General features: G+C 41.7%; 1 protein-coding gene across 1 annotated transcript in view; it reads right to left on the bottom strand.

The window, feature by feature from the left end:
• The window catches only part of loxl2b (lysyl oxidase-like 2b), a 76,857-nt gene that overhangs the window by 4,311 nt on the left and 56,895 nt on the right, over positions 1 to 15,651 (bottom strand). Inside the window, exons 12-13 of the mRNA XM_034692810.1 lie at positions 11,705 to 11,841; positions 2,309 to 2,420 (exon numbers count right to left, since the gene is read on the bottom strand). Coding sequence (XP_034548701.1) covers positions 2,309 to 2,420; positions 11,705 to 11,841 — 249 coding nt within the window. The remainder of the gene's footprint in view (positions 1 to 2,308; positions 2,421 to 11,704; positions 11,842 to 15,651) is intronic.

Genomic DNA, 15,651 nt, shown 5'->3' with positions numbered 1-15,651 from the left:
AGATTTAACATTTAAATTTATATGTTACAGTTAGATTTGACATTTAACATTTATATTTTATGTTTAGATTAAACATTTAACATTTAGATTTAACATTTAGATTTAACATTTAACATTTAGATTTAACATTTAGATTTAACATTTAACATTTATCATTTAGATTTAACATTTAGATTAAACATTTAACATTTATATTTAGCATTTGGATTTAACAGTGATTTTAATAAATATTCTTGTAAATGTGATAAAAAGTGACTTTTATAAATTCACTCTATATTTTTATGACGTTTTGGAGCTAAATGTGGAAAATTGTAGCTGTTATTTTCAGTGTGCTCAACTTTAAAAACGGCGCCCCATACGAAACAAGTTGGAGAGTTTGTTAAAGGTGACATATTACGCTCTTTTTCATCAATATATATTGGTCTAAGAGGTCCCCAAAACATGTCTTTAAAGTTTATGCTCAAAAAAACACTTTGAAATCAGATTTTGGTCTGCCTGAAAAACCCTCTTCTTCAGTCCTCCTCAGAACACTCTGTTTTCTCTCTGACCACGCCCCCTCAGGAAGTGGGTGTGGCCTCGGCTCTCCAGCACGTTGATCTAATGTTTACATGTTGGCTGAATATACACGGCTGCTCACAGACCCGCGTTACTTTAACCCTCTGAATCTGATCCAGAATCTGATCCTGACGGAGAGGCACCTGCAGCAGGACCTTTCTGAACCATTGGTCACAGATTTAGTGTTTCTTGTTGTTTTATTTATCAGTATGTAGACGTGTGTCTTGGTACACAGCTACTAACATGTAGCTATGTGGCTATGCTAACTAGCACTAGCACTTTTCCATGATAAATAAAAATCATCCACTAGATCTTCAAATCTGCAGACGTGTGGCGTAAAACCAACCTTTGTGTTTATAAAGACAGCCTACAACTAGCATGCCTCCCTCCTAAAGGCTGATTTATACTTCTGCGTCGAATCGACGGCGTAACCTACGCCATAGGTCCGCGTAGCTCCCGTACCTACGCAGAGGCCTACGCACGTAGCTGACGTGCACCTCCTCCAAAATGTAACTACGCGTAGAGCCGACGCGGACCGCAAGCTCTGTGATTGGTCCGCTCGACGGCTTTGTCTTTCCCGCATTCACAGCACTTCCGGGGTCCCGGACATCGGCCACACATCGGCCGTGTATTTCATCTCCTCCTCTCTATTCTTCATGTAATCATGTCTGTATGATAAACAGCAACATGTATCAGCTGTAGATTAACAGAACACGCTCTGAATCGATGTGGAAAAGTAAACAGAGATCGTAGCGGGACCGGAAGCAGGCGACCGGCTATCAGAGAGACCGCACTGCCCTCAGGCGTTTCGGCGGAGAATTGCTGCGCGACACAGACACACCGACGCAGAAGTATGAGGGGCTCATGTCCGCGTCAGCCCCTGCTGCGTAGGGCGACGCAGAAGTATAAATCAGCCTTAAGCTCCTTGTTAGCACACATGTGTGCAGGGAATGAAAAACGGAGGAGGGGTTGAGTTGTATTTTATACAGTCTATGGGCTGAACAAGCTCTGAGCTCTGACTCCCTGTTACAGACCGGATATTGTTGTGACGTATGAAAAACACTGAAAACTGAAACGGCTCGTTTCAGACACATTTACAGAAAGGTGGAGAAATCAGAACAGGGGCAGAATGGATTCTTTTCATTTTCATTTTTCATTAAAAAGTCAATTTTGCATGATATGTCACCTTTAAAACAGGTGTGACCACTTGAGTTTTTTAGAAACTATGTGAGCTTCTTCTAACATCTCAGGAAATCCAACCAATGCAGGACTAAAACACAAACATATAATATTAAAAACACCTAGGTTCTTTTAATCCTTTTCTACAAGACACTTCCTGTTGCTCTGTCTCTTTCTTGACAGCCTAACTGCAATTCATCAACATAAATAATGGAACATTAAATGAATGGGAAAAAAGTCCCATATCTCAGGCTGTACAGACCTCCACTCAGTCTGAAAATCATTTCATCAGGACTGAATGAAACCATTATTTACGTCTACCTGACAACCTGCAACTACTCTCATCGTGCATTACACATGATTCTGCATGAGTACGGTCTTGGAAGCGAGTCTGCTCTTTCACAGGAAAGGCAGAGGTATAGTCTTGGATGATAGTGACAGTTTGAAGTGATCTGAAGTATAAAAGAATCATTAGCTTTGATGTCTTCAGATTCAACCCTCTGTTCATTATTGAAGGATAACAGATGTGACAGATATTCATCCAAAAACTGTGTTTGAATATTTGAGTTCTTACCATTATGGCAGCTGTACATCCATACACGATGACCATCGTATCGACATCTGCATTTCAGGATGTTGTTGGAGTAGTCTGACTCAGGGACTTCATAGTTTGGATTGATGATGATCTGTAAGAGGGAACATGTTCAATCTTCAGGTATGACCATAAATTACAGTGCTACTTGTGTCATGAGTCCATCTTTAGCCTTTAGCCTGTTTGCCTTGTGTTTCCTCCCATCTGTTGTCTGTATTATATGTTTGTTTCCCTTTTAGGTGCATTTGGACCAATAGTTCTGGGGTCTTTTAGCCCCCAGAACTACTTTACCCTGAACTAAAAAGTTCCTGTGCCCCCATTGTTGTCTGCGTTTCGACCGCGGGCTGAAGTCCCGGGTGGATTGTGCAAATCAGGCCAGTGACGTATGGAGAGGAAAAAGTAATAATAATAATAATAATAATAATGCATTTTATTTATAGGCGCATTTCTTGACACTCAAGGTCACCTTACAACATTAAAACAAACAGAGTTTAAATAACAAACAGAAAATAAAATACAATTTAAAGTGAATGGACAGTGGAGTTGTGGTCAGATGGAGTAAGCCAGTCTAAACTGATCAGTTCTGAGTTTGGATCTAAAATGCAGGGTGCGAATTGCCAGGGGGGGGTGGGATGGGGGGGGGTTTCCCCCCCTCTGATTTTTACATCCCCCCCTCTGGTTGTACAGTTTTTATCTCTGGGGGATACGTCTCATTCCCCTCTCTGGTAATATTAAACACATTTTCTACCGCCAGCAGATGGTGCCAACCGACCCACCTCCTGACAAGTGAACAAATAGAAATAGAAACAATATAGTTTAGGCTACATTTTAAGTTTACTAGCAACGTAATGTGAGATGTCTACTGACATGAAACGGAAACAAAGCATTTCCTCATTTTTTTCATCAAAAATTGAACCAAAAAAGTCAAGAACAGATAATGTGAGGGATAACGACATCCAGCTGCCAGCATCTCTGGAGATTCCACAGGTGGAAGATGCAGCTTTATGTTCACCTATGCCTCCGCCCTCCTCTCTCTACTGCCAAAGCTTGGTGGTAGGAGGTTGTGTCGAGCCTCTGATCTATGGAGAGAGGAACGCGCATTGATCTAACTTATATTAACGGGAGGATGGCTAAAACTGTGAAAAAGTTGTATGACAAAATGAGTGTAACGCTGTAACTTGTTTAAGTATCTCTTCAGAACTGTTCAACTTCAACAGGGTTAACTAGAAACTGAATTAAATCACACTTGAGGGCTGTGGGGAAGAAAGACCACGGGACAACTTCTGCTGTGGGTCGTGATGCCTTTAATGACCCTTCATCAACGTAGGACAACAGCACATCAAACTCATGTGACACCTTCACTTCAACTCAAAACCATGTCACCCTGAGCAACCTTAAAGAGGCAGTGCAATATATGAAATATATTTATTTTGAACTTCACTAAAGAACTCAATGATACAAATGAAATTAGAATTAAATAAGGACTATTTGGTGATAAATCTCATTTTACACTGGCATGGCACTTGTTAGAATAGTTTAGGGTTGTATGTTCTAAAGTTGTTAATTTAATTCTAAATGTTATAACTAATGTTAGATACTTTAAGTTCATTATTCTAAGATTAATAAAATGATTAATATCATATGAATATAATTTATGTTTTGACATCTATTGTAATTTTGTGATAACTGATTACTTATGTGAATACATTAACTAATTAAAATACATAATGGCTCTATGTTAATGTGTTGGAGAGAGGTTGTTTCAGAAAAAGGAATATTCCTTATTTTTGTTTGCAAGTTTACCAGAATTCATGACTTTTTTTTAGAGATATCCCCCCCTCTGTTTTTTTTCACAAATTGCACCCTGGTTAAAGTCCTGAAGTACTTGCTTTTAAAAATATTGAAGTATTCAAAGTACTTTTTAAAATATCTCAAAAGGTATATTCACAAAGCATGAGTGCAGTCAAGAATGCATGGGTGTACATTCTGCTACTTTATGTTTATCTAGAAAAAAAAAATGTAAATCTTAAAAGTATACCATGAAATATAAGCAGTGACTAAGTTACTACATGCACAGACAAGTTCAAAAAATGTTCATATTGAATAAAACAAGTTTGTAGCTACAGACCTCCACATGCTTTCTCAGGTTAGATGGGGATTTTCTGTAGACTGTGATGAAGTTTGTGTGGTACACAGATCAGAGATTTACAACAATACGAATCATTCATCATTTCAAAAACCTCAAATGTGGGTTTAAAATATGGCCGTGGTGCTCAGGAGGAGAATCATCTTCTTTCTCGGCACATAGCCATCATCACCATGACTAAATGAACGCACTGATCTGAAGAACGTTTGATCTGTGTTTGCTCTACGCTCAACCGAGGTACGGCTACACCATTTAGACAAACCAAACACAAGTACACAAACAGTTTACGGTCTGTGAGATCTGATTTCAGGAAATTCATCAGCTGACTTCAAAGATAAAGTAGTGAGTAACTAGAGCACTGATAGAAATGTAGTGGAGTCAAAAGTATGATAATTCTCTCTCAAATGTAGTGGAGTAAAAGTAATGAGTTCCTCTTCCAAATTATACTCAAGTAAAGTACAGATACTCAAAAAATGTACTTAAGTAGAGTACTCAAGTAAATTGACTTTGTTACTGTCCAGCAATGGTTAAAATGCTGCAGATAGAAGAGCAGTGTTTGCATTGAAATATAGTGAAGGTAAGTCTAAAGGTGGTAGAAGCTGAAACTGTTCCTATATGTAGGCCTAAAGCAGAAAGTGACTTCACTTGGTTACTTTAACAACAGTCAGAGTGTGTCTGATAAACTGAGAGGTTATGTTTTCAATACAGAGAGAGAGAAATTCCCATGACTCTTTTTACTTGTAGTTTATGATATTACCAACATTTGTTTCAGCTCAAAAGCACAGTTTTTAAATGAAATGAAATGTATCAGGGGCAGCTATACCTGAGGGCTATACCTGAGGGGGGGGGGGGGGGGGGTCTGTCTGTCTGTCTGCAATACAGAGAGCAGAGGAGAATTGTGAACGCGCGACCATGTAGAGACAGAAATGACATCCCGTCATGCAAATAAGATAAATAACATAAGGATATTTAGTCTGTTAAATAAAAGAACAAGGTATAGACCTGATCTATGAGGGAGGGAACCTTAAATCACTGCTGCTTTGACTTCCAAGGGGGGGCGGGACCCGGCGGATGTGCCACCCATATATCGGCTGGGAAAACACTGTCCGGTATCAGGCTGAAGTCTTACACAGCATGCAGTATAAGACCACAAGTAATGCATATACACACTTTAAAACCACATCACCCAGTCTAGCATCACTACAGGACCACGGAACAACTCTGCTCTACAACCAAAGAGGACACTCGTGCTTCCCTCTCGTCCGGGCGCGCGCTCACACACATATACGTGAACATATGAACCCAGCAGACCATCGTATGGTGAAATATAGATTTCCATGTGAAGCACAGTTAAAACAAACGTGACCAGCTTGGACTGAATGAATGTGAGAGGAGTGCACAGTTCAGTGGACCTGCGCTCGACAATGCAGCCCGGAGGAGTCAGCACAGATCCTCTGAACTTTCAGCACAGAGCGCCTCGTCAGAAGTTGATACAATGAATATAAAATTGCGTATTGTTCAGTTCATAGGACGTACTGAACCGTGACCACTGTATCCAACGGTTCAATACAGATACACGTATTGTTGCACCCCTAGTATATATTTATATAGGGTAGAGAGAGGATACCACCTTTCCTACAAGTTACTTAAGTTTTCATCATAAAATGGGAAAAGTACTCTGATTAGATGTAATCTGAATGCTTTTGTGGGAGCACTCTGATAACATGTAATGTGATGACTTTAGGAACAGTTACAGGATGGTAGTCTTTCTGATTAGTTTGGCCAAAGAACTCGGATCATTACAGGCATGTCAATTGTGTGGTGGTTAGCACTGACAATCTTCAACAAGATAATTCTTGGTTCACATCCTGGACCGAAGCTTTCAATGTGAGAAACATTTTTTTCACACTGTCTAACATGTGCTTTTAAAAATGTTTCAATGAAAACACCTAAATCTCAGTTAGATATGCACTGCCAGGCAGGCCTGTGGTGAGGTGGCAGGACCTGCGTGCTTTCAGTGATATAGTTTAGGGTTCAAGTCCTGGACAGAGACCTATTGTGTGGTATACAGGTAATGTTTTCATCACTAAGGAGACAAGCTTTGCTTTGGGAGTGCCATTAAGATATACATGAAAAGACCTAAAGAGACAAACAGAGACAAAGTGGACAGGGCTGCTGCCTGAATTCAATGCAAGGGTCCTGGGTTCAATTCCACCAGGGGAAACTGTGACATCATCACATTCCATAATAATGTAACTTTGTGACGTAACAGTAATAACATTCTGTTTCAGGAGAAAATTTCAAATGTCTCATTTCACACAAACCCTCTCTACAAGCAAGTCACTGTTTGATCGTGTCTGCTCGTTGTGTTCGATTGTGTTTGAACTTTTGCTTCTTGCAAACTTTCACTGGTATCCACTTTGTTGAGATCATGAACTCCAACATGCAGAGAGCTGAGGCTCAAACCGGCGACAGCTTCAAGGCTTCCCCTGTGGAAGACGTTTCCAGCCTTTCTGTCCCTGCTGTGGTCACTGTCAGCACTGACCTGGTTGAGGATCTGCTGGTCCAGCTGCTACTGAAGCTGCACCCTCTGGAAAGATACAGTAGCGCTTATCTTGACCAACAACAACTGCTGACACACTGTCTCCACTTGAGTGCAACAACTCTGGAGACCCTGAGGAAAGACCCTGGTGTCTCTGTGGACGAAGACCTCCCTCCTCCTTCCTGTGAGGCTTGGAAAGCTGTCGCAATTCTGGTCTGCAGCGTCATGGAGAGGTTTGGGACAACATACAGGATAAGGAAGTTAGTGGTGAACAAAGACCCGGCACTCCTGAGCTTCATCCCGGACCAAATCATTGAGACTGTCCTTCAAATCTACAAGGACCAGTCTGAAGATGTGTGGATTCCCCCACAGATACCCTTTGATGAAGACGGCCTGCTGTTCTCCCAGTTTCTTCCTGAAAACATCAAGGAGGACATGTTGGAGCAGTATGGACCCTGGATAAGACGCATGAAGATCTTCCAGAGAGCATTCCCAAAAACATCTGACAAGGAGATCCTGGAGAACCAGAAACCTCTTATTGAGCCTGTTCAGTCCATTCAGGACATTGAGTCTGGGGATGAAAAGGACTTTGTGGTTGTTTCTGAAGAGGAGGAGAAAACTGCAGATGATACCTGCTGCCTGCAGCAAGAAACTTGCAGTGAGGACCACAAACAAGTCTCTAAAGAACAACAATCTGATGATGGAGCCCAAAACCTACAACTACCTGAACTGCCTGTTGACCAGCTTATGACTGATGATGACCAAACTGCAGAACAAAATCTGCAGACTAACAGAGCTGGGGTGGAGCAATCCACTATCAGACAAGTCCTGTTGAAGCTCTTTAAACCCCCAAACTTCTGCACACCCAGGAGCCAGAGGAGCCAGGACTTTGATGATGAGATGGTGGAGCACATCCACATGTTGCTCCAAAAGGAGGCTAAGAAGTACGAGAAGAACCAAATCTTTCTTAAACACCTCAACCGCCTCAAAGACCCGAAAGAAGAGGTCAAAATTAGCCGGAAACTGCATCGGCCAATCAAAGCCAGACTGAGAGATGTTTTGCCGAACACCCGCCTGAAGAGAGATGACCTCATGGAGGACGCTCAGGCTGCTTTGTCAGCCTGCAGTCTCATATCTTCAGAGATCATGAACTATCTCAAGCCATCTGTGAGTTTTGCACCTGACACAAAGCCAGGAGACGAGACCCCATACAGCCTCAACATCCCCATCAAGAGGGAGACGACAGAACCAGGCAGAGAGCTGACCCAGCTGGAGCTGCATGCTCAGGAGCAGCAGGCAGGAACCAGAGAGAAGGTCCATACAGAGGAAACCAAGAGGAACAGAATCATCTCTTGGTTCTGTAAACCTTTCAAGAAAAATAAATAGAACAAAGAACAAAGACAATAAGCCCAAGCATCAACAGCTGTGGCTAACTGCAAAATAAAATTTGGCTTTTGCCAGCATTAAGTTGTTGTAGTAGTTGTGAATGTGTTGCAATAAAATGTGTTTAAATGCATCATTGAAGTCAAGGATTTATGTTGTATGGCAGTTAAATGTCAAGGTCCAGCTCACATCAGCTTATGGGTCTGTGTTCTTCTCAAAGGGCTAGTAACTCTTTACACCCAATACAAGTCAACTCTTTGTGTTTCAAAAAGAAAAGAATCAGGCCTACATTTAAAACTCACTCACAGAGTGGTTCCTTGCAACCTGCAGCCCTGGTAATAAATAATAATCTGAAGTAATATTAATAGATATAATCTTTAGTAACTGATTATCAACAAGTCTTTGCTGACTAAATGCAAAAATCAAATGGTCAAAAACTAAATCTGGCTCCAGAGGTCAAACAGCAGACAGCGTTGGTTTCACAGCAGTTTTCTTAAAGCGATCCTGCTTCTTCCTCAGGACACTAAACTGATCATATTTGTGACAGTTCAAATATCAGGGTTTGAATTCAGGCCCTTGAACCTTGAACCTTGAACCTTCTTATATAATGTGTTGATGCGGGTGTTCCATTCATCTTGATATTTCACTGATACAGTTACACTCATTTACTTATTTTGATTTATTAGCCTTGTTGGTGTGCAATTGTGTTTGTAGACCACCCATCCACTATCTTGACAGCGTATCCCGTTTTGGGTCACGGGGGGCTGGAGCATATCCCAGCTGACTTTGGGAGCAAGGCAGGTTACACCCTGGACAGGTCGCCAACCAATCACAGGGAAAACATGGAAAGACAGACAACCATTCACACACACACTCACACCTAAGGGCAATTTAGTGTCACTAATTAACCTGGAGTGCATGTTTTTGGACTCTGGGAAGAAGCCGGAGTACCTGGAGAGAACCCAGGCATGCACGAGGAGAACGTGCAAACTCCACACAGAAAGACTCCTCCTGGTCAAATATGAATCCAATACAAGTGGAAATTGTTCCATTAGAATATCACTTGGGTTAAAGTCAGGCTGCAAATTGCCGGGGGGGATGGGGGGGGATTCCCCCCCCCCCCTCTGATCTTTACATCCCCCCTCTGGTTGTACAGTTTTTATCTAAGGGGGGGATACGTCTCATCCCCCCCTCTGATAATATTAAATGCATTTCCTACCGCCAGCAGATGGTGCCAACCGACCCGCCTCCTGACAAGTGAACAAATAGAAATAGAAACAATATAGTTTAGGCTACATCGTGATGCCTTTAATGACCCTTCATCAACGTAGGACAACAGCACATCGAACTCATGTGACACCTTCACTGTAACTCAAAACCATGTCACCCTGAGCAACCTTAAAGAGGCAGTGCAATATATGAAATATACGTCTTTTGAACTTCACTAAAGAACTCAATGATACAAATAAAATTAGAATGAAATAAGGACTATTTGGTGAGAAATCTCATCTTACACTGGCATGGCACTTGTTAGAATAGTTTAGGGTTGTATGTTCTAAAGTTGTTAATTTAATTCTAAATGTTATAACTAATGTTAGATACTTTAAGTTCATTATTCTAAGATTAATAAAATGATTAATATCATATGAATATAATTTATGTTTTGACATCTATTGTAATTTTGTGATAACTGATTACTTATGTGAATACATTAACTAATTAAAATACATAATGGCTCTATGTTAATGTGTTGGAGAGAGGTTGTTTCAGAAAAAAGAATATTCCTTATTTTTGTTTGTAAGCTTGCCAAAATTTGTGACATTTTTTGGAGGTATCCTCCCCTCTGTTTTTTTCACAAAAAAGCTGAAGGCTCTGCTCCCCATGGTAACAAGGCAAGCAGGGGGTACAGTGAGGTGGATGGAGGAGGAGGATCTGAGGGTGCGGACAGGTGTGGCAGTATGGAGGAGGTCAGAGAGATATGGAGGGGCGAGGTTGTGTATGGATTTAAAGGTGAGGAGAAGTATTTTGTAGTTGATCCAGTCTGTGATGGGGAGCCAGTGGAGCTGTTGCAGGATGGGTGTGATGTGGTGGATGGAGGCTGTGCGTGTGATGATACGGGTGGCTGAGATGCACTACACAACCAGACCAGTAGAGGGCAGTAAAACAAAGAGGAGTGCCATTCATCACAGATGACACCATAGAGACGGACAGGCAGGTATCATTCTGAGCAACTCAACAGTTAGCCTGTTAGCATGAAGAGACTCAGCTGGTCTGTTTTAGATGGTGCTATATTTCATCACAGATGGATTCACTGAATCAACACGTGAGAGGAGATAAGCGCGAGTAGCAAAGACGTTTCAACACGCCTTTAAAATCCTTTTGAACTCAAAAAGCCGTGGCAGAGATCGCCCGGTGTCTTGGTTTAAACAGCAACCCTGTTAACTGGAGACTTTCAGCCGGATGCATCCCTCATAAACGTCTTTAGACCATCATTAAATATCTGATGAGGATATTTTGAAATCTTAAAAAAAACTAAACTAGTTTGCATTCCCAGGAACTCCCTCTGTGTTTCAACAGCTGTGTAAACTCCACAAACACTGACACGTTCAGCTGAAGGTCTCCAGTTTACAGGGTCCCTTTTAAAACTGGAACACCGGGAGAGACGCATTCACGGTGGGCTGAGAGAAGACTACTGTTACAAGCTGCTAAATCAAGTGAATCACTCCGGTTAATCTACCAATCAGACACGTTCAGCATTGCAGGCCCTGCCCCCTGAAAGTCCCAGGACCTTTGAAAAGTACTACCCCCCTAGCAGGGGCTTTTTAGGGGGGAGATTATCTACCCCTGAACTAAATTCAAACCCTGGGTCCACCGGTCGAAACGCACGTAGTTCAGGGGTAAACATCCTGTGGTCGAAAAACGCCTCTTGTGTTTAGTGCTCCATGTCTTTGCTTTAGTCTAGTCTTGTGTTTCCTGTTTGATTTTGTAGTTCTTGATCCCTGTGTCTCCAGTTTAGTTTCGTCCTGTCCTTGTGTGTTTCCCTCCTTGTTGATGACCCTGATTAGTCTCACCTGTGTCCTGTGTCCTGTGTCCTGTGTTTATTACTCTGTGTATTTCGTCTCTCTGTTTCCCTGTCCTGTGATTTATCATTTCCCCCCCACGGTTCCTCGTGTTTTCTTTTGAATTTGAATCTTATTTTTCTGTACATGGGTCCTCCCTCTGTTTCTCCCATTTTGTCAACTTGTTGCATTTTGCAATAGCTCTAACCTAGCAAGGAAAATGAGAGATGGATCATGGGACACATTACCTGAAAGACATAATCTCCGGGTTTGATTTCAGTGATGTCGATCCACTGGCAGTCAATGTCGTGCCTGTAGGTATCCCAGCAGCCCACGGTGATCCCCTGCTCTCCAAAGTTGGCACATTCGTACCTCTTTTCAATCCCTGAAATAAACAGAGGAGAGGTGGAGATGAAGTTTGTGACCATACAGAAGATGAACAGAAGATGCTACAGCTGAGTAAATCCATGCTTGGCCACATGGGGGCAGTTATACAAGCTGTTAGCTCAACATTCAAGGAGGTAGAGCTGCTCTCTCTGCTGATATATCAACATGAGAACTGGTTTCTTTGATTCCTCAGGTTATTAAGAATACTAAATGGACTTCTATATCTCTTTTCTTCCTGAGCACTCAAAGCTCTTTTGCTCTCCTCATCACATTCACCCATTCACACACATTCACTCTCTGATGGTAGAGGCTGTTATAGTAAGGGACCATCAGTGTCAGCTAACCTGATTGTAGAGGCTGAACCACGACTGCCCAACGCTAGACTTGTTTATCCTAAGGAGAAGGATTCCTCAGGTCTAAGCCAGGACTACATCCCTCTCTCTCTTATCAATCAATCAATCAATCAATCAATCAATCTTTATTTGTATAGCGCCAAATCACAACAAACGTTATCTCAAGACGCTTTTACAAACATAGGAGGTCTAGACCACACTATGTCAAATTATGAACAGAGACCCAACACCAAGACAGGGTAAGACTCAGTCTGACCCCACCTTAATCCATCATGAGCATTGCACATCGCAGTATTTAGCTAGTTACAGTGGAGAGGACAAACTTCCTTTAACAGGCAGAAACCTCGAGCAGAACCAGACTCATGTTAGACAGCCATCATGCCTCGACTGAGTTGGGTCTGGAAAGACAGATAGAGGGGAGTAAGAGAGAGAGGTGATAGTGATGAGACGAGTCGTAGAAGCTGTTGCCGCTGGAGTCCAGCACGTCCGTATCAGCTGGAGTCCAGATCGTCCACAGCAGGAGGACGTCTACGGCAGCTCAGAGGAATCTACGAGACAAGGGAGCTCAGGGACTCCAGAAAGGTCTATGGTTAGTAACTTTAATGGGACAGGCAGAGTTAAAGTAAGTGATGAGGGGGTTGGGGGGAAGAAGGTGAGCTAGGATCCCAGTGTGTCAGTGTGCCAGTTCCCCCGGCAGTCTAGGCCTATAGCAGCATGACAAAAGCTGGTCCAAGCCTGATCCAGCTTAACTATAAGCTTTATCAAAAAGGAAAGTTTTAAGCCTACTCTTAAAAGTGGAGAGGGTGTCTGCCTCCCGGACCCTGACTGGTAGATGATTCCAAAGGAGAGGGGCCTGATAACTGAAGGTTCTACCTCCCACACTACTTTTAGAGATTTTAGGTACAACTAGCAAGCCTGCATGTTGGGAGCGTAGAGTTCTAGAGGGGTAATAGGGCACTATGAGCTCTTTAAGATACGAGGGTGTCTGATTTTTAAGGGCTTTGTAGGTTAAAAGAAGGATTTTAAATTCTATTCTACATTTTATTGGGAGCCAGTGTAGAGAACCTAACACTGGAGAGATGTGCTCTCTCTTCCTAGTTTTAGTCAGTACTCGAGCTGCAGCGTTTTGAACTAGCAGAAGAGTCTTTAGAGACTTATTGGGGCAGCCTGATAAGAGGGAGTTACAGTAATCTAACCTGGAGGTAACAAATGCATGGACTAGTTTTTCTGCGTCGCTCTGAGATAGGAAGTGTCTAATTTTAGAAATATTGCGCAAGTGAAAATAGGCTGACTTTGAGATTTGCTGAATTTGGGAATTGATTATTCTCCTCTATCCCTCTTTCCAGGCTCAACTCGGTCGAGGCAGATGGCTGTCTAACATGAGTCTGGTTCTGCTCGAGGTTTCTGCCTGTTAAAGGAAGTTTGTCCTCTCCGATGTTACTATTTATCTATTTATTTATTAAATGTATTTAACCAGGAGAAAAACACATTGAGATTAACAATCTCTTTTACAAGTGTGTCCTGGCCGAGATCGGCAGCAGAACGTTCCAACAAAGTTCCAGAAAAACAAAACAGAACTTCAAAACATGACAACATATCATGGGTTTCAGAACAGAAATGATCAGTCAAAGCATCTACTAGCTGAAGCATCTTCCTCCAATACCTTCAGTCTGCTTTAAAAACATTTAAAGAGACAAGTTCCCTCAAACCCAGGCTCTCCTGCAGCAGGTTCCAGGCTGCAGGAGCAGAGGACCTAAAACTCTTTTTACCCATTTCATGACGCACTCTGGGGACCGAAAGCAAAAACTAGTTTTGTGACTGGGTCATAGAGCGGAGACTGCAGCTTCCAGTATTTTTAAATGAATAAAGTCACATAAATATGAGGGAAGCAAGTTAAGAATCGCCTTATAAACAAGGACATGCCGTGATGTAGTCTACGGGTAGACAATGCAGACCAGCCAACTCAAGCATAGAGGGAGCAGTGATGGGTTAGAGACTTAAAACCTGTAATGAACCCTCAGAGCTCCATGATGAACAGTGTCCAGAGAGTGACGGCAATGAGTGGATGCATGGATATATAAAACATCACCATAATCATAAAAGGCATGAAAGTAGCAGCAACAAGTTTTATCTTTGCGGCAAACGAAAAACATGACTTGTTTCTGGAATAGAAACCCAACCTCACCTTCAACTTCTTAACGAGCTGTTGAATGAGAAGCTTAAAGGACAGTGAGTCATCGATTATGAATCCCAGGTATTTATAAGAAGCTACAGGCTCAATCACATCACCCTGAGAGGTAGTAATGGAAGGTAGGTTTACTGGCTTTAACTTTGAATTTGTAACCATCAGGAGTTTTGACTAGCTAAATACTGCGAGGTGCAATGCTCATGGTGGATTAAGGTGGGGTCAGACTGAGTCTGATCCTGTCTTGGTGTTGGGTCTCTGTTCATAATTTGACATAGAGTGGTCTAGACCTGCTCTGTTTGTAAAATAGTCTTGAGATAACGTTTGTTGTGATTTGGCGCTATACAAATAAAGATTGATTAATGCAGAAAGCAGGCATGCAAGGATTTCTTGTATAGAACAGCAGTGTGATATGGCACCAGACTCAGACAGCTAAAATAGAGAGGAGAGATCAACATGTGGCATTTTTAGACTTGACGTGTCAGTTTGGATCCACACAGCCTCATCTGGAGTGGCATGATACAGTTTTTGATACAGTACATGCTTTAGTGTTACAGAGGTGAGTATTTGTCTGAAAATAGGAATAAAGGCCTCAAACTGACATTCATTTTATTCAAAGCTTTCAAATGAAACAGACACCAAAACAACATGAAAGCATCTCTCATGGACTCCTGGGGTCGTTGACAAAAGTCACATCCTGGCTTGTGTGAGAGAAACGGCTTCAAACTACTTTAACACCAAACTGAGTGAAATCAGTGTGGAGGACAGCATCTACGTACACTAGCAGTCAAAACCTTCTCATTCAATGTTTTTATTTATATTAATTATTTTCAACATTGTAGATTAATACTGAAGACATCAAAACTATGAAATAATCTGGTTTTACCATAATCTGGATCACAACAGTAATCAAATAGGACTATCCATTGTGTACTAACCCTACCTCTGAACAACACAACTGATGGTCTCAAACACATTAAGAAGGCAAGTCATTCTACAAATGAACTCTTGACAAGGCTCATGTTCATTAGAAACCATTCCAGGAGACCACTTCATGAAGCAGACTGAGAGAATACCAAGAGTGTGCAAAGCTGTCATGAAGGAAAAAGGGGGCTACTTTACAGAATCTAAAATATAAAACAGATTCTGCTTTGTTTAACACTTTTTTATTAATTAAATAAGTCCATATATGTTCTTTCATAGTTTTGATGTCTTCAGTATTAATCTACAGTGTTTACAATCATTACAATAAATACAAACCCTTCAATGA

The sequence above is a fragment of the Notolabrus celidotus genome, chromosome 9 (genome assembly GCF_009762535.1).
Source record: "Notolabrus celidotus isolate fNotCel1 chromosome 9, fNotCel1.pri, whole genome shotgun sequence".
Taxonomy (NCBI): Eukaryota; Metazoa; Chordata; class Actinopteri; order Labriformes; family Labridae; genus Notolabrus; species Notolabrus celidotus.
Note: the sequence above shows the minus strand (reverse complement) of the source record. Positions and strands in the feature narration are given on the sequence as shown.